The sequence below is a fragment of the Hemitrygon akajei genome, chromosome 14 (assembly GCF_048418815.1).
Source record: "Hemitrygon akajei chromosome 14, sHemAka1.3, whole genome shotgun sequence".
NCBI classification, from domain to species: domain Eukaryota; kingdom Metazoa; phylum Chordata; class Chondrichthyes; order Myliobatiformes; family Dasyatidae; genus Hemitrygon; species Hemitrygon akajei.
Window position 1 is genome coordinate 106,512,956 of NC_133137.1, and position 25,984 is coordinate 106,538,939.

Consider the following 25,984-nt stretch of genomic DNA (forward strand, 5'->3'; position numbering starts at 1 on the left):
TCCTGCATTCCTTCAAGGAGGGAGGGAGAGGGAGTTGAGATTTTCTCTCAACCATTCAGCTCCATAAAGCTCTTACTGCTGTGTTTTGTCTCCATACATCAAATTCACTTGGGAGACACTTTTTCACTTGTGTAGGTATTTTGCATCACTGAGGTCTTTTCCAAAGGTAGCTTAGAAAACAGTTTGTTGGAGTCAGCCTCTGAAATTATAGACAAAGCTGATTCTGTAAGCAGCTCCATTTTCAGTTTTACACCAGGCTCATCTGTTGTGATCCATATGATTTTGCAAACTGATTCAGTAATGCTATACAGTTCTAGGCATGACAACTCATCTTTGGCAGACTCTGTTGTTTGATTAAGTTTCACATTCAGTGACTTTATGAATTTGTTTAGTTTCTGTTTGAAACTTTTCCCTCTTTTTTCTTTGGTTGTGCTTTTTGTCTGACTTGTACACTCTCTCTATAGAAACACAGAAACATAGAAAACCTACAGCACAATACAGGCCCTTCAGCCCACAAAGTTGTGCTGAACATGTCCTTACCTTAGAAATTATTAGGCTTACCAATAGCTGTCTATTTTACTAAGCTCCATGTACCCATCCAAAAGCCTCTTAAAAGATCCTATCATATCTGCCTCCACCACCGTTGCTGGCAGCCCATTCCACGCACTCACCACTCTGAGTAAAACCTTAACCCTGACATCTCCTCTGTACCTACTCCCCAGCACCTTAAACAAATACAAAGAAACAACAACAATTAAAAAGCAAAATAATAATAATAAATAAATTAGCAATAAATATTGAGAACATGAGATGAAGAGTGCTTGAATATGAGTCCATTGGTTGTGGGAAGATTTCAATGATGGAGTAAGTGATCCCCTTTGAATCAAGGGCCTGATGGTTGGGGGGTAGTAACTATTCCTGAACCTGGTGGTGTGAGTCCTGAGGTTCCTGTACCTCCTTCCTGGTAGAAGGCATGAGGATAATATTTATCGTCTACAACAGTTCACAAATTTGCTCACAGCAGTTGTCCTGCTGGTGCTTGCTGAACACTCTCACTTGTAGCTATATTAGTCCTAGGGGAGCTAGCAGGAGCACCAAGGGGAACGGTTGACATGAGTGTGTTTGTCAAGAGGGCGGGTACTACCAGTATCTCTCTAGAATCTCAAATCCTCTTTACAAAGTGACGTCTGGCATTGTCAGAATAAGGCTAATCTGAAGCTGCAGGGCTACGCTTTGAAACAAAAATATTCTCTAATGTATATCAGCTGAGAGTCAGTGATAGTGATAGAGAGAGAATGAGAGAGATAAAAGAGCAAAAGTATGCATGGCCTTAGATTACAAATTGAATATAATCTATTTTAAATATTGGGCACCAATTTTACAGTAGGAAAGCAATATTTTCTAAGATTATTTAAACTCTCTTACATATGTTTGGAGATTGTTGCTGTCTTTTGCAGTCTTCAGGGCAGTGTGATGGAGGTTATGTTACCCGAACATTTTGACTGGTGCTAACCCTGGTGGGATGTGTGTTCACTCTGGCAGCCAGCACACAGACTGAGAAAGAATCCTCCCATCCCCACCCACACGTTCCTGGTAACCTGTGCTTGAGAAGGGATTTGCACTTAAACACTTGGAAGATTTAGGACGACGCTTTCCTGAGTGAAAGGGAATGGATGAGCAGAATCACAGTGGATTTAACAATTTGGAACGGGAGCTTTACCAGATCGACTATCGGACAATTGTGGGGGAAATGGAACTGCCGCGGCCCAGTGGGGATCAGGTGCCCCCTGGAGTGGGATCTCCAAGTGGGTATCATCACAGGCCTGGGCATGAGACTGCTGCACAGCGCTACACTGCCACCAGGATTCAGGCTGGCTTTGAGCCTGACAGGTAAGGAAGATCGGATATTGCATTTTTAGTGGAGCACAAAGCACGAATGAACAGATGACATGTTAACTGAGGAGTCTTTCAAAGGCAGGAGGATTTGACTAAGAGTTTGGAGAATGAGATGTTGAGTCAAAAGGAGAAATAACTTCCAAGGACTGTTTGGGGAAATATTGCAAGAGTGGTAACCCCAGAAAATCTCTCATTCCTAACCCCAGGCTTCAATCAGTCAGAACACCCTTACATCCTGGCTAATTCAGTCAAACCTGGGACATTTCTGGTCTGTGTGCCTAAGCTGCTTACAGCTTTATCACTTCATCCAAGATGTGATCAGTGTCTAAAGGTTCAAGGAGATTCTCTGTTCACCCTTCATGAAAATCATGGGGTGGTCAGAAACAGACAAGTTTCAAAATACAGTTATACAATTATTATTGAGAGACTAATTTTAATTTTAGTGCTTTGAGACAAACCTTTCCATTAAAAATGAACACTGTTGCATTAAGCACTACCATTTGCTTTGTTGTTTTGTGCATCGCAGCTGCTCTGTATATATCAGAAAGTAAGATATTATTATTGCAGAATCAGTATATCCTATATTTTGACAACCACTCATTGTTACCAAAGGATCTATACACACCATTCTATGTACTACAGTCCACATGCTACAAAGAAATACTTTGGATGTTTTGTTTCAGTTTGCTTGTGTGGCTTTGTTTAGATGGAACCTGTTCCCCCTGACGTGGTAGAAACTGTCTGCAGACTGTTTATGCTGTAGAGGTGTGTGGCCACAGAGGTCATCCAGTTTTTCATGTGTTACTGTGATAATGGAATAATATTGGCATGCCAGTTAATACCATTGCCAAAAGCTGGCTTAATAAGAACCATCAATTCCTAAGTAACACATACAAAATGTTGGAAGAACACGGCTGGTCAGGCAGCATCCATAGAAGGGAATAAATAGTCAATGTTTCGGACTGAGACACTTTAGCAGGACCTGATGAACAATCCAGCATTTTACATGCATTCTGGATTTCCAGTATCTGCTGAGTCTCTTGTGTTTATCAGCTCCTAAGAGAAAGGAGTAGTGAAAAGGAAGGTCACTGTGAGGATAGGATGCACCTGGTTGTCGAAAAGAATAGAGAGTGGCAGAGATTCAATAGTACACTAGAAGACATTCAGGAATGGTAGGAAGTGTGTGTTGTCGTGAGCGAGATGGATCAAAAATCTGTGGCCACACACCTCCACAGTGTGTGGAAACAGTGGACATCGGGAGCAAATATATATGAGCTAATTCGATGGAAGTGAGTGAGGATGCTGTGATTAAGATCAGGATAAAGAGAGAGAAGGTAAATAAGTATAAAAGAGAGAGGGAATAGGTGTGTAGATAAGGATCACAGGCAGGGTAGACCTAGAACGAATAGGCAAGATAAGATGAGACTGATAGGAATGAATGCTGAAGTGATACAACAGTTACGCAGGAAAGGAGCGATCCAAAACAGAATACTTAGGAAGATGGAAGGATTGTTTGGAAGACCAGAATCATTTCCACAGGAGAAATGGACAGGTGCTTCATCAGAGATAGAAGAGATGTGAGAGAGATGGAACAGGCTGAAGGTCGGTTTCTATCCTGTCGGTAGCAGACTTGGGAACTCACTTACCTGTACTGTACTTTTTTGGTAGCTTTGATCTGTATAAACAATATGCAAGACAAGCTTTTCACTGTATCTTGGTACTTGACAATAATGAATCCAAACTGATACCAATACATATATCAGTTGACATTGGGAAGATGAGGAACAGAGAAATGAATCAGGCGATGGGATAGGCATGAGGAGTATTGAATTAGGTGTGGGTAGAAGAAAGAGAGATAAAGCAGAAAGGAAGAGAGATGAAGCAGATGTAACAAGTCATCAGGTAAGATGGAACAGGTACATGGGAAGATTCCAGGTAGTCTGAGAGATGAACTGGAGCAGCTACAGGTGTATGGGGAAAGAAGGATTAAGTGTATGTGAATTGGAATGGGTGTGCAGGAAGGATGGAATAGGTGGGGGGGGGGAAGAGATTGAAAGACTGCAGAGGAGGGATAGACATAATGTGAAGAGCTGGTATCTGGGTTTAGACACCAAATTGAAAACAGGTTCACAACAGAGGTGAATGAGTGAGGTGAGGAAAGGCAGGAAACTGAGAAAGAACATGTGGGACTTGGTTGAGGAGTGTGACAAATAGAACAGGCATACATTGAGGTGGAAGAAATAGATTTATTCCTTGAGAGTTGGAGCAGCTGTGAAAGGGAAGAATCAACGTTCGAGGTGAGATGATGTTGTGATCAGGTGTCTGTAGAAGGTTTTTTTTGCCAGGGTTGTAACCAATGCATGAATGATGGAGATATGGTAGTATTTTGGAAAAGGTAGAGGAGTTTAGGAGATGTGGAATGAACCAGATAATGTAGGATAAATGGGAGAGGTGTCTGGCATTTTTGTTTTTTTAAATTATAGTGTGCTTTATGTGTATTGTGTGTTTTTTTTTTCTGTTGCATCAGATCTGGAGTAACAATCATTTTGTTTTCCTTTACACTTGGGTACTGAAGAATGTCAATAGACAATTGAATCTTGAAACTGATATGTAGGAGAAGTGGAACAGGTACATGGAGTGAGCATAATTTGAGATAGGATATGTGCGGAAAATTGGAACAGGCTGAAGAGAGATGAAGTGAGTGTGGGTTGACATGCTCCTGTTGATGGGAAGATAGAACAGTTTTGTGGGAAGATGGGATTGGTTTTTCTGAGATACAGGATAGGTTTGTGAAAGAATTTAATAGTGTTGTAAGGAGGGTTGAACAATTAAGTGTTCAAGTTGGAACATGTAAGTGTGCAAGATAGAACAAGTACATGGGAGAGATGGAATGAGTGTGCTCCAGAAGTGGGAAAGGTGTAGGAGAGATGGAAAATGATCTGAGGTGGAGCAGGTGTAGAGGAGAGATAAAAAAGTAGTGGATACTACTTGGTCCATCACGGGAAAAGATCTCCCCACCATTGAGCATGTCTACAAGGAGTGCTGGCTCAAGAAAGCAGCAACCATCATTGCGGGCACCTGCCATCCACGTCGTGCTCTCCTCTCACTGCTGCCATCTGGCAGGACGTACAAGGAGCCCCAGGTCCCACATCACCACGTTCAGGAACAGTTTTTACCCGACAACCATCAGGCTCCTGAACTTGCCTCAATACTGAACTGATTCCACAACTTGTGAACTCACTTTCAAGGACTCTTTAACTCATTTTCTCACTATAATTCATTACTTATTTATTCATTATTAGAATAATTGTTTTTTGTATTTACACAGTTCGTTTTTTTTTGCACATTGGTTGTCTGTGTTTGTATGCAGCTTTTCACTGATTCTATTGTGCGTGTTTGTATCTATTGTGATTACCCGCAAGAAAATGAATCTCAGGGCTGCTTATGGCGATGTTAACATACTTGGATAATAAATTTACTTGTACTTTGAAGAACAGCTATGGTGAGGAAGAATGGGTATCTCTGAGATGGGACAGGGGCTTGTGAGAGTTGCAACAAGTTTGTTAGAGATGTTATAAGCACATGCATGGGTTAGAACTGTTATGTAAGGTAGAACGGGTGTAAAGATTGATCAGGTGTGCGGGAGACAAATAGAGAAGCTGGATATGAGATAGAAGAGTCACATGGGAGAGGTGGGCCCAGTAAGTGAAGAGATGGAACAGATACAGCAGAGATGGAGCTGGTGTGGTGAAAGACTCAGGTGTCTAGGAAACTGAACAAGAGAGGGGAAGATAGAATAGGCTTGTGGGAATATGTATTAATTGGTAGAAGAGTTTGAGCAGCTGTGCATGTATAAGACAGAGAGATGGATATGTTTTGTAACTTCAAAATATTTAATTAAATCAAACGAAAACCCAGGAGTCGAAAAGCGGGTCTAACTTTGTGTTTAAGCGAGGCATGCACTTATCATGTGGTAGTATGATGATGTATTCAAACAATATATTTATACATATAACCTGTAATGAATTATTTTAAACAGGCATGCTTAATCAACAACACATTTACAATATCACTCACTACTGAAATATTAAATGTACAACACTGCTCCCTGCTTAGCTATAAACTCCACCTCAACAGAGAATGCATCTCAGCTTAAATACTATATGCAACTCAGCCACTATACAGACATCCACAGCATGGTAAATTTCAAATTGTCCCATTCAGTCCTAAAGATTTTTTCACTGTGGATTGATTTCTTACTCTTTTGGGATAATGCCTTTCCTGACAAGGGGAATCACTCTGCTTGGCAGGTGAGACTTGTGGCTGTGAAAATTCTCAGGTTCTGGGACCCCCCGGTGGTTGCAGGAATTGACTCTGAGACTCCAGGAAGTGATTCTGACAGAAATTTTGAAAGCTTTCTTGCAGGATTCTACAAACTAAATGATAAGACCATAAAGACATAGGAGCAGAATTAGGCCATCTGGCCCATTAAGTCTGCTCTGTCATTCAATCATGGCTGATCCTTTTTTTAAAAATCTCCTCCTCAACCCCAGTTCCTGGCCTTCTCTCCATAACCTTTGATGCCACGTCCAATCAAGAACCTGTCAATCTCTACCTTAAATACACCCAACAACCTGGCCTCCACAGCTGCACATGGCAACAAATTCCACAACTTCACCACCCTTTGGCTAAAGAAATTTCTCCACATCTGTGTTGAAAGGGCGCCCCTCTATCCTGAGGCTGTGCCCTCTTGTCCTAGACTCTCCCAGTACGGGAAACATCCTATCTATATCTAATCTGTCTAGGCCTTTCAACATTCGAAAGGTTTCAATGAGATCCCCCTCATCTTCTGAATTCCAGTGAGTACAGGCCCAGAGCCATCAAACATTCCTCATATGGTAACTCTTCCATTCCTGGAATCATCCTTGTGAACCTCCTCTAGACTCTCTCCAATGGCAGCACATCTTTTCTTGGATGTGGGGCCCAAAACTGTTCACAGTACTCAAGATAAGGCCTCACCAGTGCCTTATAAAGCCTCAGCATTACATCCTTGCTCTTGTATTCTATAACTCTTGCAATGAATGCTAACATGGCATTTGCCTTCATCACCATTGATTCAACCTGCAAGTTAACCTTCAGGGTGTTCTGCACAAGGACTCCCAAGTCCCTCTGCATCTCAGATTCCTGGATTTTCTCCCCATTTAGAAAATAGTCCACACATGTATTTCTATTACCAAAGTGAATGACTATGCATTTTCAAACATTGTATTTATTTTGCCACTTTCTTGCTCATTCTCCTAATCTGTATAAGTCCTTCTGAATCCTACCTGCTTCCTCAACACTACCTGCCCCTCCACCAATCTTCGTATCATCTGCAAACTTGGCAACAAAACCATCTATTCCATCATCTAAATCATTGATATACAGCATAAAAAGAAGCAGACCCAACACCGACCTTTGTGGAACACCACTAATCATTGGCATCCAACCAGAAAAGGATCTTTTATTCCCACTCGCTGCCTCCTACCAATCAGCCAATGTTCTAACCATGTCAGTAACTTTCCTGTAATACCATGGGCTCTTAACCTGGTCAGCAGCCTCATGTGTGGCTCCTTGTCAAAGGCCTTCTGAAAGTCCAAATATACAACATCCACTTCAACCCTTTTATCTATTCTACTTGCAATCTCCTCAAAGATTTCCAACAGGCTCATCAGGCAGGATTTTTCCTGAAGGAAACCATGCTGACTTTGTATTATCTTGTACTGTGTCATCAAGTACTCTATCACCTCATTCTTAACAATTGAGTCTAACATCTTCCCAACCACTAAGGTCATGCTAACTGGTCTATAATTTCCTTTCTGCTGTCTTTCCCCTTTCTTAAAGAGTGGAGTGACATTTGCAATTTTCCAGTCCTCGGGCATCATGCCAGAGTCTAATGATTTCCGAAAGATCATTTCTAATACCACCACAATCTCTACGGCTACCTCTTTCAGAACCCTAGGATGCAGTTCTGATGCACCATCAATAACTCACGCCGAGACTTAGGAAGTGAGATATCGGCTTTTATTGACTGAAGAACAACACTACATCCTGGGGAAAATGAGGGAGAGCAGCAGGCCACAGTCGCCTTTATACAGGGGTCTGTGGGAGGAGCCACAGGGGTAGTCAGCAGGGTCTTGGGAGGAGCCACAGGAGCAGTCAGACAGGTATATCTAGTTCACCACAAGTTCCTCAGGTCCATCTGGTCTAAATGATCTCAGTGTGTCATTCAGCCCATTATGAACTGGTCATAGCCAAACACTCTCTTCATTTCAGCCATACTGCTACATCACTTTTAAAATATCAACAAAGCTCGTTTTTGCTAGTTTGTTTGAAACCATCACACTTCGAAGCAAACTGTATACCTTTAAACCCAATGAACTCAGCAAAATTGGTACTTGTTTCTCATTGGCCATTTCATTTACTTCAAACTTTTGCTGAATTAGATCAGTATACATATTCCAGTTATCATTCGTGTAATCAAATGTGTTCAATTTTTCCGAAGTAGCTAGTCATTTGTTTTATTTATGATCATCACCTGTTACCCATTCTTTATGAACCCATAAATTCATCCATTTACCACCATTTTTAAAAACTCAATCGTTTCTTCCCTTCCAAAGAACATGTGCTGCACTGCTTTTTTAAAACTCGATGTTCCTCGCTGTGTTATATTTTAGTTTGAATGTCTCGCTGCACTTCGAAATATTGGTTGTCCTCTCGGGTTCATTTTAAAAAATACTTTGGTGCCAATGTTATGTTTTGTAACTTCAATGCATTAACCTAATTCAAATGAAGACAGGAGTCCGAAATGCGGATTTGACTTTACTTTAAGTAATGTACATACATATCACATGGAAGTGTGATGACATATGCAATCAAAGTATTTAAGCAAGTAGAACATAGAATAGTACGGCACAGTACAGGCCCTTTGGCCCACAATGTTGTGCTGACCCTTAAACCCTGCCTCCCATATACTCTCCCTCCACCTTAAATTCCTCCATATACTTGTCTAGTAGTCTCAAATTTCACTAGTGTATCTGCCTCCACCACTGACTCAGGCAGTGCATTCCACGCACCAACCACTCTCTGAGTGAAAAACCTTCTTCTAATATCCCCCTTGAACTTCCCTCCCCTTACCTTAAAGCCATGTCCTCTTGTACTGTGCAGTGGTGCCCTGGGGAAGAGGTGCTGGCTGTCCACTCTGTCTATTCCTCTTAATATCTTGTACACCTCTATCATGTCTCCTCTCATCCTCCTCCTCTCCAAAGAGTAAAGCCCTAGCTCCCTTAATCTCTGATCATAATCCATACTCTCTAAACCAGGCAGCATCCTGGTAAATCTCCTCTGTACCCTTTGCAATACTTCCACATCCTTCCTATAGTGAGGGGACCAGAAATGGATACAGTACTCCAAGTGTGGCCTAACCAGTGTTTTATAGAGCTGCATCATTACCTCACGACTCTTAAACTCTATCCCTCGACTTATGAAAGCTAACACCCCATAAGCTTTCTTAACTACCCCATCTACCTGTGAGGCAACTTTCAGGGATCTGTGGACATGTATCCCCACATCCCTCTGCTCCTCCACACTACCAAGTATTCTGCCATTTACTTTGTACTCTGCCTTGGAGTTTGTCCTTCCAAAGTGTACCAGCTCACACTTCTCCAGGTTGAACTCCATCTGCCACTTCTCAGCCCACTTCTGCATCCTATCAATGTCTCTCTGCAATCTTCGACAATCCTCTACACTATCTACAACACCACCAACCTTTGTGTCGTCTGCAAACTTGCCAACACATCCTTCTACCCCACATCCAGGTTGTTAATAAAAATCACGAAAAGTAGAGGTCCCAGAACAGATCCTTGTGGGACACCACTAGTCACAACCCTCCAGTCTGAATGTACTCCCTCCACCACAACCCTCTGCCTTCTGTAGGCAAGCCAATTCTGAATCCACCTGGCCAAACTTCCCTGGATCCCATGCCTTCTGACTTTCTGAATAAGCCTACCATGTGGAACCTTGTCAAATGCCTTAGTAAAATCCATGTAGATCACATCCACTGCACTATCCTCATCTATATGCCTAGTCACCTCCTCAAAGAACTCTATCAGGCTGTTAGACACAATCTGCCCTTCACAAAGCCATGTTGACTATCCCTGATCAAACCATGATTCTCTGAATGCCTGTGGATCCTATCTCTAAGAATCTTTTCCAACAGCTTTCCCACCACAGATGCAAGGCTCACTGGTCTATAATTACCCGGACTATCCATAGTACCATAGAACACCACAGCACAGTACAGGCCCTTCAGCCCTCCATGTTGTGCCGACCCATATAATCCTTAAAAAAAGTACTAAACCCACACTAGCCCATAACCTTCCATTTTTCTTTCATCCATGTGCCTGTCCAAGAGGTTCTTAAATACCCCTAATGTTTTAGCCTCCACCACCATCCCTGGCAAGTCATTTCAGGCACTTTCAACCCTCTGTGTAAATTTTAAAAAAAGCAAAAAAAAGCTTACCCCTGATGTCTCCCCTAAACTTCTCTCCCTTAATTTTGTATATATGCCCTCTGGTGTTTGCTATTGGTGCCCTGGGAAACAGGTACTGACTATCCACTCTATCTATGCCTCTCATAATCTTGTAGGCCTCTATCAAGTCCCTCTCATTCTTCTACACTCATCCCTACTACCTTTTTTGAACAAGGGGACAACATTCGCCTCCCTCCAATCCTTTGGTACCATTCCCCTGGATGACGAGGACATAAGGATTCTATATTCCATCAGGCCCCGGGGACTTAACTGTCCTAATGTATTTTAACAACTCTAACACCTCCTCTCCTTTAATATCAACATGCTCCAGAACATCAACCTCACTCATATTGTCCTCACTGTCATCAAGTTCCCTCTCATTGGTGAATACCAAAGAGAAGTATTTATTGAGGACCTCGCTCACTTCCACAGCCTCAAGCACATCTTTCCACCTTTATCTCTAATCGGTCCTACCTTCACTCCTGTCATCCTTTTGTTCTTCACATAATTGAAGAATGCCTTGGGGTTTTCCTTTACCCTACTCGCCAAGGCATTCTCATGCCCCCTTCTTAAGCTCCTTTCTTGTTACTCTGTATTCCTCAATAGACCCATCTGATCCTTGCTTCCTAAACCTCATGTATGCTGTCTTCTTCCACCTGACTAGATTTTCCACTTCACTTATCACCCATGGTTCCTTTACCCTACCATTCTTTATCTTCCTCACTGGGACAAATTTATCCCTAACGTCCTGCAAGATATCCTTAAACATCGACCACATGTCCATAGTACATTTCCCTGCAAAAACATCATCCCAATTCACACCCACAAGTTCTAGCCTTATAGCCTCATAATTTGCCCTTCCCCAATTAAAAATGTTCCTATCCTCTCTGATCCTATCCTTTTCCATGATAATGCTAAAGGTCAGCGAGCGGTGATGACTGTCCCCCAGATGCTCACCCACTGACAGATCTGTGACCTGACCCGGTTCATTACCTAAAACTAGATCTAGTATGGCATTCCCCCTAGTCGGCCTGTCAACATACTGTGACAGGGATCCATCCTGGACACACTTAACAAACTCTGCCCCATCCAAACCCTTGGAACTAATCAAGTGCCAATCAATATTAGGGAAGTTAAAGTCACCCATGATAACAACCCTGTTATTTTTGCACCTTTCCAAAATCTGCCTCCCAATCTGCTCCTCGGTATCTCTGCTGCTACCAGGGGGCCTATAGAATACTCCCTAGAGTAACTGCTCCCTTCCTGTTCCTAACTTCCACCCATACTGACTCAAAAGAGGATCCTGCTACATTACCCACCCTTTCTGTAGCTGTAATAGTATCCCTGACCAGTAATGCCACCCCCTCCCCTTTCCCCCTTTCCCTTTTAAAGCACTGAAATCCAGGAATATTGAGAATCCATTCCTGCCCTGGTGCCAGCCAAGTCTCTGGGGAACTGGGGAATTAATTGGGGAAGGGCCACTACATCATAATTCCATGTATGTATCCAAGCTCTCAGTTCATCACCTTTGTTCCTGATGCTTCTTGCATTGAAGTACACACACTTTAGCCCTTCTACCTTACTACCTTTACACCCTTTATTCTGCTTCTCTTCTCTTTCCTCAAAGCCTCTCTATATGTTACAGCTGGCTTTACTCCATGCACTTCTTCCACTGCTCTATCGCTCCAGATCCCATTCTCCTTGCAAATTAGTTTAAACCCCCCTGAACCAGGCTAGCAAACCTAACTGCAAGGATATTGCTCCCGCTTGAGTTCAGGAGCAACCCATAAATCCGTACAGGTCCCACCTTCCCCAGAAGAGATCCCATTGATCCAAAAATCTAAAACCCTGCCCCCGCACCAACTCCTCAGCCACGCATTCAACTGCCATCTCCTCCAATCCTTACCATCACTATCACGTAGCACTGGCAGCAATCCTGAGAACGCCACCTCTGAGGTCCTGTTCTTCAGCCTTCTGCCTAGTTCCCGAAACTCACACTTCAGGACCTCATCCCTCTATGTCATTGGTATCAACATGTATCATGACTTCTGGTTGCTTTCCTTCTCGTACCAGGATGTCATGTACCCGGTCAGAGGCATCCCGGACCCTGGCACCCGGGAGGCAACAAACCATGTGGGTGACCTTCTCACATCCACAAAATCTCCTGTCTGCTCCCCTGACTATTGAGTCTCCAATGACGACAGCTCTCCTCTTCTCCGTCCCATCCTTCTGCACCACAGGGTCAGACTCAGTGCCAGAGGCCCTGCCACCGTGGCTCACACCTGGTCGGTCGTCCTCGCCAACAGCATCCAGGACGGTAAACTTATTATTCAGGGGAATGGCTACAGGGGTGATCTGCACTACCTGTCTACTCTCCTTCGCTTCCCCCCCTTGGACTGTCACCCAACGACCTGCTTCCGGCAGCCTAGGTGTGACTACCTCCCTGTAGCTCTCATCTATGACTGCCTCATTCTCCCTTATGAGTCGAAGGTCATCCAGCTGCTGCTCCAGATTCCTCACACGGTCTTCCAGATCGCCCAGCCGCAAGCACTTCTGGCAGATGTGACTCTGCGGGAGAGGGGAGTTCCCCCAAGACTGCCACATTTCACAGGAGAGGCACATCACCGTCTCAGGAGGCATTGTAAAGTCTAACTGGGAGCAAGCTCGTCTCCGCTTCTTCTCATCGAAGCCTCAAAGCTCCACTCCTTCACTGGCCCACTCTGCTTTCACCTGACCTCGATTGCCCAATCAGCTGCTTTCTGCTGAGTCTGAGCTATTCAACTCTTGATTGTGTAATCAACTGCGTTCTGCTGAGCTATTCAAATCTTGATTGACTTGATTGCATGGTCCAACTGGCAAAACTGCCAGAATCTCTCGAGTCAAAGCCTCAAATCTGCACTCCTTCACTGGCCCACTCACTCACTGGCTGCTTTCCATTGATAATGAATTATTTTAAATGAACAAGAATGCTTAATTAACCAATATATTTATAATATTACTCAAATATGACTTAAACATTAAATACTGAACAGGGAGACAGGGTGAGAGACGGGGGGTTCGGGTCAAAGGGATATGTATCAGATTTGGAAAGCTCAGAGATGAAAAAAACTTTGCAGAATGTTTATGTGACAGTTGTAGTGTCAGTCTGATAGAGGTGAAACCTTTGTGGGAGAGACAGACATTGTGAATGGCAGTAGGGATGGTGATCAAGAGAGATCCAGAGGTGTTGAAGGAAGATGGAACGTGGATGAGAAATGAAGAAAGTATACTAGAGAGATGGAACTGCTATCTGAAGGGGAATATCTGAGAGCAGAACAAGTGTGTGTAAGATTTGAAACAAGATTTGTAAGAGAAATGGAAAAGTGTATGTAGAATCAAAGGAAATAGCGGAGGTACTTAGTGAATACTTTGCTTCAGTGTTCACTACGGAAAAGGATCTTGGCAATTGTAGGGATGACTTGCAGTGGACTGAAAAACTTGAGAACGTAGATATTAAGAAAGAAGATGTGCTGGAGCTTTTAGAAAGCATCGTTGAATAGGTCACCGGGACCGGACGGGATGTACCCCAGGCTACTGTGGGAAGTGAGGGAGGAGATTGCTGAGCCTCTGGCGATGATCTTTGCATCATCAATGAGGATGGGAGAAGTTCCAGAGGATTGGAGGGTTGCAGATGTTGTTCCCTTTTTCAAGAAAGTGAGTAGGGATAGCCTAGGAAATTATAGACCAGTGAGTGTTACTTCATTGGTTGGTGAGTTGATGGAGAAGATCCTGAGAGGCAGGATTTATGAGGCATAATATGATTAGGAATGGTCAGCATGGCTTTGTTAAAGGCAGGTCATGCCTTGTGAGCCTGATTTAATTTTTTTGAGGATGTGATTAAGCACATTGATGAAGGTAGAGCCATAGATGTAGTGTATATAGATTTTAGCAAGGCATTTGATAAGGTACCCCATGCAAGGCTTATTGAGAAAGTAAGGAGACATGGGATCCAAGGGGACATTACTTTGTGGATCCAGAACTGACTTGCCCACAGAAAGCAAAGAGTGGTTGTAGATGGGTCATATTCTGCATGGAGGCTGGTGACTAGTGGTGTGCCTCAGGGATCTGTTCTGGGACCCCTACTCTTTGTGATTTTTATAAATTACCTGTATGAGGAAGTGCAGGGATGGGTTAGTAAATTTGCTGATGACACAAAGGTTGGAGGTGTTGTGGATAGTGTGGAGGGCTGTCAGAGGTTACAGTGGGACATTGATAGGATGCAAAACTGGGCTAAGAAGTGGCAGATGGAGTTCAACCCAGATAAATGTGAGGTGTTTTATTTTGGTAGGTCAAAATGATGGCAGAATATAACATTAATGGTAAGACTCTTGGCAGTGTGGAGGATCAGAGGGATCTTGGGGTCCGTGTCCTTAGGACGCTCAAAGCTGCTATTCAGGTTGACTCTGTGGTTAAGAAGGCATACGGTGCATTGGCCTTCATCAATCGTGGGATTGAGTTTAAGAGCCGAGAGGTAATTTTGCAGCTATATAGGGCCCTGGTCAGACCCCACTTGGAGTACTGTGCTCAGTTCTGGTCGCCTCACTACAGGAAGGATGTGGAAGCCATAGAAAGGGTGCAGAGGAGATTTACAAGGATGTTGCCTGGATTGGGGAGCATACCTTATGAGAATAGGTTGAGTGACCTTGGCCTTTTCTCCTTGGAGCGATAGAGGATGAGAGGTGACTTGATAGAGGTGTATAAGATGATAAGAGGCATTGATTGTGTGGATAGTCAGAGACTTTTTCCCAGGGCTGAAATGGCTAGCACTACAGTACTACTACATCGACTCAGGCCTAGGGGGCCGGCGTTGGGCACGATGACGGACTGTCCACTCCTCCCTCTCCCTCATCAGTGTGTTCAGTTCATCTACATTAGCCACGCCGCTATCTTCTAGAGGCGTGTTGACCATAGTCTTGGGAGAGCACCCAGGGTTCATCCTCCCATGCCTGGGCTCCCGTGTGATGACTAGGGTGGCATAGACAGTGCCCCGCTAGTTGCAGTCTTCTCACCTCGATTTTAGTAGTGAGCATCGGTAGGTCATCATAGAGTTCGACGTCCGACATGTGCTGTTGCCAACTCACGTCAAGAGCCATCCAGAGCATTGGTGTATAGCAACCATCTAGTGACTTTCGCATGGTCTTGGTGAGTGTCCACGTCTTGCATCTGTCTGTGAGAATGGACTCTGACTGCTATGAAGATCCTCTTTTTGAGTCCTCTGGTCAGGTTCGACCTCCAGATTTCCTTCATGTCGTTCATAGCCCTCCATGCCAGTGCCTTCCGTATCTTTGTGTCCTTCTCCGAACTGCCACTGACTGCTATCAACAACCCATAGATGCACACACAGATGCAACAAAGAGTCTGCCTACTGTGGAGCGAATCAAAAAGAGCCAGATCTCGAAACATCGCAGCAAGGAGTGTGGCCAATGCTCGTCATGCTGAACTTAGAAGGAGCGAAACAGAAGAGCTAAGAGACAAGTTCAAGTCAGCAAAGAAGAATCTCTTTGTCACCTACGACCAACTGAAGGAAGAGGAACTAGCTGAGAGGATTAGAGGGGGAGAAGCTGCTAATGAAGACAAGCGGCTGGAGAAGTATGGCGCCTAGTCAATGAGCTCAGCAGATGGAAGATGTCCCCGTTAGTCCAAATAATGGCTAGCATGAGAGAGCATATTTTTAAGGTGCTTGGAAGTAGGTACAGAGGAGATGTCAGGGGTAAGTTTTTTATTTTATACAGAGAGTGGTAAGTGCGTGGAATGGGCTGCCGGTGGCGGCAGAAACGATAGGGTCTTTTAAGACACTCCTGGATGGCTACGTGGAGCTTAGAAAAATGGAGGGCTATGGATAAAGCCAGGTAGTTCTAAGGTAGGGACATGTTCGGCACAGCTTTGAGGGACAAAGGGCCTGTATTGTGTTGTATTTTCTATGTTCCTATGTTCTATGAGAAATGGAAGACGTGTATGCAAAAGACGGGACAGATGTAACATTTGTGAGAGTGACGTGGAGATGACATACAAGTAATGAACAACCATCCTTTGCCTTCTATTACCATGTAAATCTTGAATCCAATTTGCCAGCTTACCTTGGATGTCATAGTGCTCAACTTTTTGGACTAGCCTACAATGCAGGACCTTGTTGTAGGCATAATTCCAGTTCATGCAGTCAATATTTACAAGGACTCAACTAGGGCTTTTGACAAGATTTATCACTCTATTCTCATCAGATACTTAGTTACATCTTCAAAATTCAATCAAATTGGTAAAATCCGTTTTTACACAAGCAAAGCATGCTGGCCAATTCTTGTTTTTCTAAATTTAAAGAAATCCCATTCCTTGGAATATTTTTCCAGTTAGCTTCCTACCACTGATATAAGACTCACAGGCCTGTTGTTACTGGCTTACCTGTTATCTCCGCAGCTCTTCTTAAATAAAGGAACCACATTATAATCATTCAGTTACCTGATACCTCACCTGTGGCAAATGAGGATGTAAAAATCTCCATCAATGCCCCATTAATTTGCTTCCTTACTTCCCATAGCTGCCTAGGATACATACTCACAGGCCCTGGGGATTTATTCACCTTCTCTTTCTTAATGGTCGTATCCACCCATCACACTGGACCCTGCATCTACTACCCTTTTCTTCTTAGTGAATACAAATGAGAAGTATTCTGTTGGACTTCACTCACATTCCATGGTTCTGTGCAAAGATTGCCTCTTAGGTCCCGAAGGGCTCTTAGTATTTCCATGGTATCCCATCTTCTTCATAAACTTGCTTTGTAATTCTCTATAATCTAATCTGCTAGTGAAACTTCATAGCCCCTCTTTGTCCTCATTTATCTTTAAGTACTCTCTTACACTCTCTATTCTGCTCAATGTTCTCAGGTGTTCAGTTGCCTGTAGCCACCAAGTGTTTTTTTTCCTTGATCTCCCTGGTCACCTGGTGTCCCTAATCTTGTTCTGTGGTGTGGACTCACTTTCAGCTACTCTGCGGTTCATGTTGTGTGGTACTTATTGACCTGTTTGCACAGTTTGTTTTTTTTCTCACATTGGGTGTTTGACAGTCTTTGATGTGTGAGTTTTTTTAGTGTGATCAGCATCGGGTTTATTATCACCAGCATGTGGCGTGAAATTTGTTAACTTAGCAGCAGCAGTTCAATGCAATATGTAATCCAGCAGAGAGCAAGAAAAAATAATAATGATAAATAAAATAAACAAGTAAATCAATTACGTATATTGAATAGATTTTTTAAACGTGCAAAATCAGGAATAATGTATATTAAAGAAAAAGTGAGGTAGTGTCCAAAGCTTCAATATCCATTTAGGAATCGGATGGCAGAGGGGAAGAAGCTGTTCCTGAATCGCTGAGTGTGTGCCTTTGGGCTCCTGTACTCCTCCCTGATGGCTGAGGGAAGAAGCTGTTCCTGAATCGCTGAGTGTGTGTCTTCAGGCTCCTGTACCTCCTCCCTGATGGCTGAGGGAAGAAGCTGTTCCTGAATCACTGAGTGTGTGCCTTTAGGCTCCTGTACCCCCTCCCTGATGGCTGAGGGAAGAAGCTGTTCCTGAATCGCTGAGTGTGTGCCTTTAGGCTCCTGTACCCCCTCCCTGATGGCTGAGGGAAGAAGCTGTTCCTGAATCGCTGAGTGTGTGCCTTTAGGCTCCTGTACCCCCTCCCTGATGGCTGAGGGAAGAAGCTGTTCCTGAATCGCTGAGTGTGTGCCTTTAGGCTTCTGTACCTCCTCCCTGATGGCTGAGGGAAGAAGCTGTTCCTGAATCACTGAGTTTGTGCCTTTGGGCTCCTGTACCCCCTACCCGATGGCTGAGGGAAGAAGCTGTTCCTGAATTGCTGAGTGTGTGCCTTCAGGCTTCTGTACCTCCTCCCTGATGGTAACGGTGAGAAAAGGACATGCTGTGGCGACCCACTTTCTGCGCAGGCGAACCGGCTCACAAATAGCCAGCACGCGGGGAGAGACTTTGGTAATGCACCTCTGATGTCATTTCCGCCCGGAGAGGGCGGGCGCGAGGGATTGAAATACCAGCACCGCGAAGTTTGAATAAACTAGTCTCGAAACAACTTACCGACTGCGTGTCATTATTTCAGCGCTGTGTGTAGCACATCGCTACAATGCCATGAATGCTGGACGTCCTTAATAATGGACGCTGCCTTTCTGAGACACTGCTCCCTAAAGGTATCCTGGGTACTTCGTAGGCTAGTGTCCAAGATGGAGCTGACTAGATTTACAACCTTCTCCAGCTTCTTTTGGTCCTGTGCAGTAGCCCCACCATACCAGACAGTGATGGTAAATAAATGGTGGACCAGGCTTTAAGGGCTGAGTGCCTTATTTATTCAGACTCCTAATGCACAGAGTCACAGAGCTCTACAGAACAGAATCAGGCCATGTGACCCCAAACTCTTATTCTATCTCATCACACTTCCATTAGTTCACCAACCTCAATATCTTCCCATTCCCTACATTCTCAGTATATTGAAATCATCTCTCTTGTAGTGTAGAGGAATAGCCATATCTCAAAAGCATAATACATTGGATGAAGCCTATGATGATATGTTGATGCAGGGTGATCAGAAATAAAGTAGGTGATCTTCTTTATAGCATGGATTGGTGTTCCAAAGCTTGGTTAAGAGTGAAATATATGATCAAAATTACAAAAAAGACTAGTTTAATTTTAGCCTGGGGAACAGAATTAGTGTTCAAATTTCAAGATGCAGAATTTGGAATGAGTGGAAACCGAAGCCTTGTTCCTGGATGAAAATATGAAGGGACAGTGTGATAATGGTGAAGGAAGAGAAACCATTACAGTTAATTATTTGGATAAATAAGAATGAAACAAGAAGAACACAGTAAAACAGGAGCGGGGTAAGCCATATGGCCCCTCAGACCAACCATATCATTCAATCTGTAGCTGAGCTGTGCCATGTCTCAGCTCCCCTTCTGGGCTAATTCAACATAGCCTTCAATCCCCTGACCTTTCAAGAATTGATCTACCTCTTTAAACACATTTGATGATCTACCCTCCCAAACCCTCTATGTTAAAGAGTTCTAAAGATTTGCCACCCTTCAAGTGAGTTTTAAGTGACCACTTCTTAAGCTTTATCTATGCTCCTCTGTTTGAGACTCATCCTAGGAATTAGCCTAGTAAATCTTCCTTGGATGACTGCCAATGTTGGTATGTCCTTTCTTAAATAAGAGGACCAAAATTGTGCACAGTCGTACAGGTGCAGCCTTTCCACTAACATGTAAAATTATAGCAATGCTTCCCTATTTCTAAACTCCAAAATGCCCAATACCACAAAGCCCATTTTGCTATTTACTTTCCTGACTACCTGCTGTAGCTGGCTGCTAGCTTTTTCTGTGATTCATGTACAAGGATGCCTTGTATATACTCTGTACTTCATTTATTTGTGATCTCTCTCCATTTAGATAACAGTCTACCTCTTGATTACTCATGATCTCACACCTTCCTATATTAAAGTCCATTTGATGAGGTTTTGCCTACTCACTCAACTTACTGTGTCATCAGCACACTTGGATGCCTTAGATTTTGCTCGTCTCCACCCACGGTCGTTAATAGAAATCATAAATAACCACGGACCAAGAACTGATCCTTATTGCACTCCACACATTATAGCTGCTATTTCCAGCCTGAAAAAGGACCTCGTTATTCTGACTTGCTCTTTTATGTGATAAAATACATATCACATGTTGGTATGTGAGGATGTAGATGGTAGGTGCAGGGCAAGGAGGGGATGTAGACAGTGGGAGCCTGTGTTGTTCATCTATGGGGGGGAGGAGGGTGGAGGGGAGGCATTGGTGCTAAGGGAGCATTGAGTGCCTCAGCATCTGGACTGGTGTGATGAGGGTGGTGTGAACAGGAGTGCAATTGTCAAACTTATTGAGGAATTGGTTTAACTCATTAGCCCATTCATGGCTGTATTCCGAGATTCTACAGCCAGTTGACTGAAGCCTGTGATGTTCTTCTTGCATCTCCAAATGTCAGCTCTCTCCTGTATTCATCTTTAGTCACTTTGATCTTCTCCTTTAGCTCCCTCTCACATGTTTCAATTCCTCCCTGTCTCCTGATCTAAAGGCTCTCTTTTTGTGGTTGATAAGAACCTTTAGATCACTGGTAACCCAGGGTTTGTTGCTAAGGAAGCAGCGAACAGCCCTTGATGGTATTACAGTGTCCACACAGAAGTTGATATAGCCAGTGATGCAATCCGTAAGTCCATTAATGTTCACAAAACGTGTTCCAGTCTGTAACCTCAAAGCAGCTCTTCAAGGCTTTGATGGCCTCTGGAGACCAATGGACTTGCAGCATTCCACATTATCAATATCTAACAGGGTCTTGTGATCACCAGAATAGCAACTGAGATGATCACTCACTTTCAGATGCACACTGCCTTTACGTATTGACTCTGATGCCTCTGACGCAGGCAGCAACACGATCCACGCCAAGTTCAGCTTCTTCGGTTTCTCTGCCAACTAGCAACTCATTGATGTGCTGGATCTGCACATTTAAGTTCTCAATGTCCAGCATGGTCTTGCGATCATAAAAAAATGTTTTTTAAAAAAAAGACAATAACTCCTTTGGTTGGCCTCCTAGAAGCTGCTGCATCTGAGTGTGCCGCTGTCTATCTACTTCTCAGCAGTGTGCTTAGTTTCTGTGATTAACAAGAACACCTCTCTTCCTCTTGGTTACCTGTTGTTTTGAAACATATAGTAAAATAATCTGAAATATTGAGTTTCTAATCCTGGCCACTCTGCAACTAGGTCTCAGAATTAAATATTGATCAAATTAATTTATTACTAAATGTGAATTTAATAAATCTAAATCATTATAAATGCTACATGCTTTCCTATAAAGAAGTATAATTTTATAATTGTTACTAACTCCAGATTTTTTTTTTGTCATGCGCTTTTCTGCCCCTTCATGTCACAGCCTGATTTTCCTTTTCCCCTCTCTAAACTGCACTATTGATTTATCAAACCTCATCATTAGAACCCTTCTCCCACCTAATGGGTTTAAAACTATTGACTTTCCTTCATCCACAAATCCACTAGAAAGCTGCTTCCTGATTTATCGCAAGGGTTGTCCCACTCACTGGATGGTCCTTCAGAATCACAGGTTAAAATTGAGGGCAACAGCTGTCTAGCTGATATTAAATATCACATGCCACAATTATGGCCAGCAGCCCCCGTGAAGACCTACAGATTATAGTAATCACTTCTGTTGCTATGTATGCTGCTACAGGATACTTTATGGACAACAATAAAAATGTTGACTACTCATAAAGAAACAGAAGACATGGAGTTCGCTCTGTGTTCAAAACTATGGGTTGTTTCTAACTTGGGTGGCTAAGCTCCACTTGATCAGCAAACAAGAGAAAATCTGCAAGTGTTGGTAATCCGAGCAACACACAAAATGCTGGAGGAACTCAGCAGGCCAGACAGCATTTATGGAAAAAAGTACAGTTGACATCTCGGGCCGAAATGTCGACTGCACTTGTTTCTATAGATGCTGCCTGGCCTGCTGGGTTCCTCCATTATTTTGTGTGTGTTGTCCCACTTAGTCAGTAACAGGTTGCATTTTATTATTGCAAAAAACCAACTGAGCCAATTATGCTATATTATCATACTGGAGTAATGGGAAGAACATTCCATCATTGACAACATTAGAATCAAAATCAGAAACAGTTTTATTATCACTGACATACAATATGCTGTAAAAATTTCTTGTTTTCAAGTTTATTGTCATTCAACTGTACACATGTATACCACCAAATGAAACAACGTTCCTCTAGACCAAGGTGCACAACACAGTAGATATAACTCACACATAACACATAAAGTAATAGTACCACTAGTAAATTAACAAATAATAAAGGGCTTTTGTGATACAAGTTTAAAAAGTAAACCATGTAATGCCACTGGTGCTTCATGTGTGATGAGAACTAGGTTGTGGCAGTGAGTTCAGTAGCCTTACGACCTGAGGGAAGAAGCTTTTTCCCATCCTAACAGTTCTTGTCTTAATGCTACAGTACCTCCTGCCTGACAGTGGGGGAAGGGTGAAGTCAAAGAGATTGTTGGACAGATTGGAGGGTTCATTGACAATACGTGTGGACCTGTGTGTTTCCTTTCCCTGGAAATTACCTGGTATTGAATGTCTCGGGTGGGGATGGGGATGTTGGGAGATAGTCCAATGGTCCTACTACCTTAAGGTTTAGGAAGGTTTAGCTTTTGACTAAAGACCAGCTTGAAGAAATCTCTGAACAACTACCACCAATATATCACTCTGGAAGCAGAGGAGCCAACAGATGTGACCATTGTTATACCACCATCCAGGATGGCTTAGCATGCCATCCCATACCCACACTTTGTAAAGGCCATTTACCTGGCTGTACTTCCACTCTGAGTGTGCAAGCAGAGAGTAAAGACCGCAGCACCAGTGGAGAGAACTACAGAGATGTGGTTAAGGGAGGCAGAGGAGCATGTACGAGACAGCTTTGACTCAGTTGACTGGATGATATTCAGGGATTCATCTTCGGATCTAAATGAATACGCCACAGTTGTTATCAACTTCATCAAGACCTGTGTGGATGAGTATGTGCCTTCGAGAACATATAGGACATATCCATAGCAAAAGCCATGGATGAACCAGGAGATTCGTAGTCTGCTGAGGGCTAGATATGTGGCATTCAAGACCAGTGAACCAGAAATGTACAAGAAGTCCAGGTATGATGTAGGCAAAAAAGCAATTCTGACTGAAGTTAGAGATGTAATTGGATGCACATCAGCTCTGACAAGGTTTAAAGGCTATCACTTCCTACAAAGCAAAACCCAAGATTATGAATGGCTATGATGCTGCATTTCCAGATGAGCTTGTGCCTTTTATTCATGCTTTGAAAGAAAGAATAAAACCACACCTCCATGAATCCCTGCAGCATCTGGTGACCTTGTGATCTGTCTTGAAGGCTGACACCAGAGCATTTTCAAAAGGGTAAACCCTTGCAAGGCATCGGCCCTGATGCTATACATAGAATAGCACAGCACATTACAGACCCTTCGGCCCAAAATGTTGTGCCGACCCTCAAACACTGCCCTCCCATATAACCCCCCACCTTAAATTCCTCCATATACCTGTCTAGTAGTCTCTTAAACTTCACTAGTGTATCTGCCTCCATCACTGACTCAGGCAGTGCATTCCACGCACCAACCACTCTCTGAGTAAAAAACCTTTCTCTAATATCCCCCTTGAACTTCCCTCCCCTTACCTTAAAGCCATGTCCTCTTGTACTGAGCAGTGGTGCCCTGGGGAAGAGGCACTGGCTGTCCACTCTGTCTATTCCTCTTAATATCTTGTACACCTCTATCATGTCTCCTCTCATCCTCCTTCTCTCCAAAGAGTAAAGCCCTAGCTCCCTTAATCTCTGATCATAATCCATACTCTCTAAACCAGGCAGCATCCTGGTAAATCTCCTCTGTACCCTTTCCAATACTTCCACATCCTTCATATAGTGAGGGGACCAGAAATGGACACAGTATTCCAAGTGTGGCCTAACCAGTGTTTTATAGAGCTGCATCATTACCTCGCGACTCTTAAACTCTATCCCTCGACTTATGAAAGCTAACACTCCATAAGCTTTCTTAACTACCCTATCTACCTAAATACCTACCCTATCCTACCCGATAGGATACCTATCCTATCTAAATATAGAGTAGCCAGGAAGGATCTAAAGAAAGGACTTAGGAGAGCTCGAAGGGGGCATGAGAAGGCCTTGGCATATAGGATTAAGGAGAACCCCAAGGCATTCTATGCATATGTGAAGAATAGGAGGATGACACAAACGAAGGTGGGACCGCTAAGGGATAAAGAGGGCAATATGTGCCTGGAGGCGGAGGAGGTTGGGAAGGTCCTAAATGAATACTTCGCTTCAGTATTCACGTGAAAAGGATCTTGATCAGGATGTCAAAGTAGAGCAGGCCTGTGTGCTGCTGGACAGTGTGGAGATTAAGGAAAAAGAAGTGCTGGATCTTCCTAAAAACATTAAGATTGATAAATCCCCAGGGCCGGATATGATACACCCCAGGTTGTTGTGGGAATTGAGAGAAGAGATTGCAAGAGCATTAGCCATGATCTTTGAATCCTCTTAGGCTGCAGGGGAAGTGCCGGAGGACTGGAGAATGACAAATGTAGTTCCCTTGTTTAAAAAAGGTTATAGGGAGAAACCTGGGAACTATAGACCGGTGAGTCTTACGTCAGTGGTATGCAAACTACTGGAAAGGATTCTTAAGGATAGGATCTATGAGCATTTGGAGAAGTACAGTCTACTCATAGATAGTCAACATGGCTTTGTGAAGGGAAGATCGTGCCTCTCGAGCCTGATTGAGTTTTTTGAAGAGGTAACAAAAGAAATTGATGAGGGTAGGGCAGTGGATGTGGTCTACATGGACTTTAGCAAAGCATTTGACAAGGTCCCTCATGAGCGACTCATCCAGAAAGTCATGAGGCATGGGATAAGTGGAACCTTGGCTGTTTGGATAAAAAATTGGCTTAAAGGAAGAAAGCAGAGGGTAGTTGTGGGAGGAAAGTATTCTGCCTGGAGGTCGGTGACTAGTGGAGTGCCGCAGGGATCTGTCCTAGGACCCCTGCCACTTGTGATTTTTATAAATGACCTGGATGTAGAGGCGGAAGGATGGGTGAGTAAGTTTGCGGATGACACAAAGATTGGAGGAGTTGTGGATGGAGCTGTAGGTAGTCGAAGGTTACAAAAGGATATAAACAGGCTGCAGAGTTGGGCAGAAAAATGGCAGATGGAGTTCAATCCGGACAAGTGTGAGGTGATGCATTTTGGAAGGACAAACCAGAAGACTGAGTACAGGATTAATGGTCAGTTACTTAAAAGTGTGGATGAACAAAGGGACCTTGGGGTTCAAATCCATACATCCCTCAAGGTCGCTGCACAGGTTGATAGGGTAGTTAAGAAGGCCTATGGGATGCTAGGCTTCATTAACAGGGGGATTGAGTTCAAGAGTAGAGAGGTCATGTTGCAACTCTACAAATCTCTGGTGAGACCGCACTTAGAGTATTGTGTTCAATTCTGGTCACCTCATTATAGGAAGGATGTGGAAGCTATGGAGAGGGTGCAGAGGAGATTTACCAGGATGTTGCCTGGATTGGAGAACAAGTCATATGAAGCAAGGTTAGCAGAGCTGGGACTTTTCTCTTTGGAGCGTAGAAGAATGAGAGGGGACTTGACATAGGTCTACAAGATTATGAGAGGCATAGGTAGGGTGGATAGTCAGTACCTGTTTCCCAGGGCATCAACAGCAAACACCAGAGGGCATATGTACAAAATTAATGGAGGTAAGTTTAGGGGTAAGGGGTAAGTTTTTTTTACACAAGAGGGTTGTAAGTGCCTGGAATGACTTGCCAGGGATGGTGGTGGAGGCTAAAACATTAGTGGTAT

The 25,984-nt window shown here is 43.5% G+C and overlaps 1 protein-coding gene across 4 annotated transcripts in view; it reads left to right on the top strand.

Moving 5' to 3' along the window:
• Positions 1-1,263: 1,263 nt before the first annotated feature.
• Positions 1,264-25,984, top strand: part of impdh1a (IMP (inosine 5'-monophosphate) dehydrogenase 1a) — a 112,367-nt gene continuing 87,646 nt past the window's right edge. For 3 of the 4 annotated variants that reach the window (XM_073066887.1, XM_073066886.1, XM_073066889.1), the window contains exon 1: positions 1,264-1,890. In XM_073066887.1, coding sequence (XP_072922988.1) covers positions 1,670-1,890 — 221 coding nt within the window. In that variant the 5' untranslated portion in view covers positions 1,264-1,669. The remainder of the gene's footprint in view (positions 1,891-25,984) is intronic. The other variant, XM_073066888.1, reaches the window with a different exon arrangement.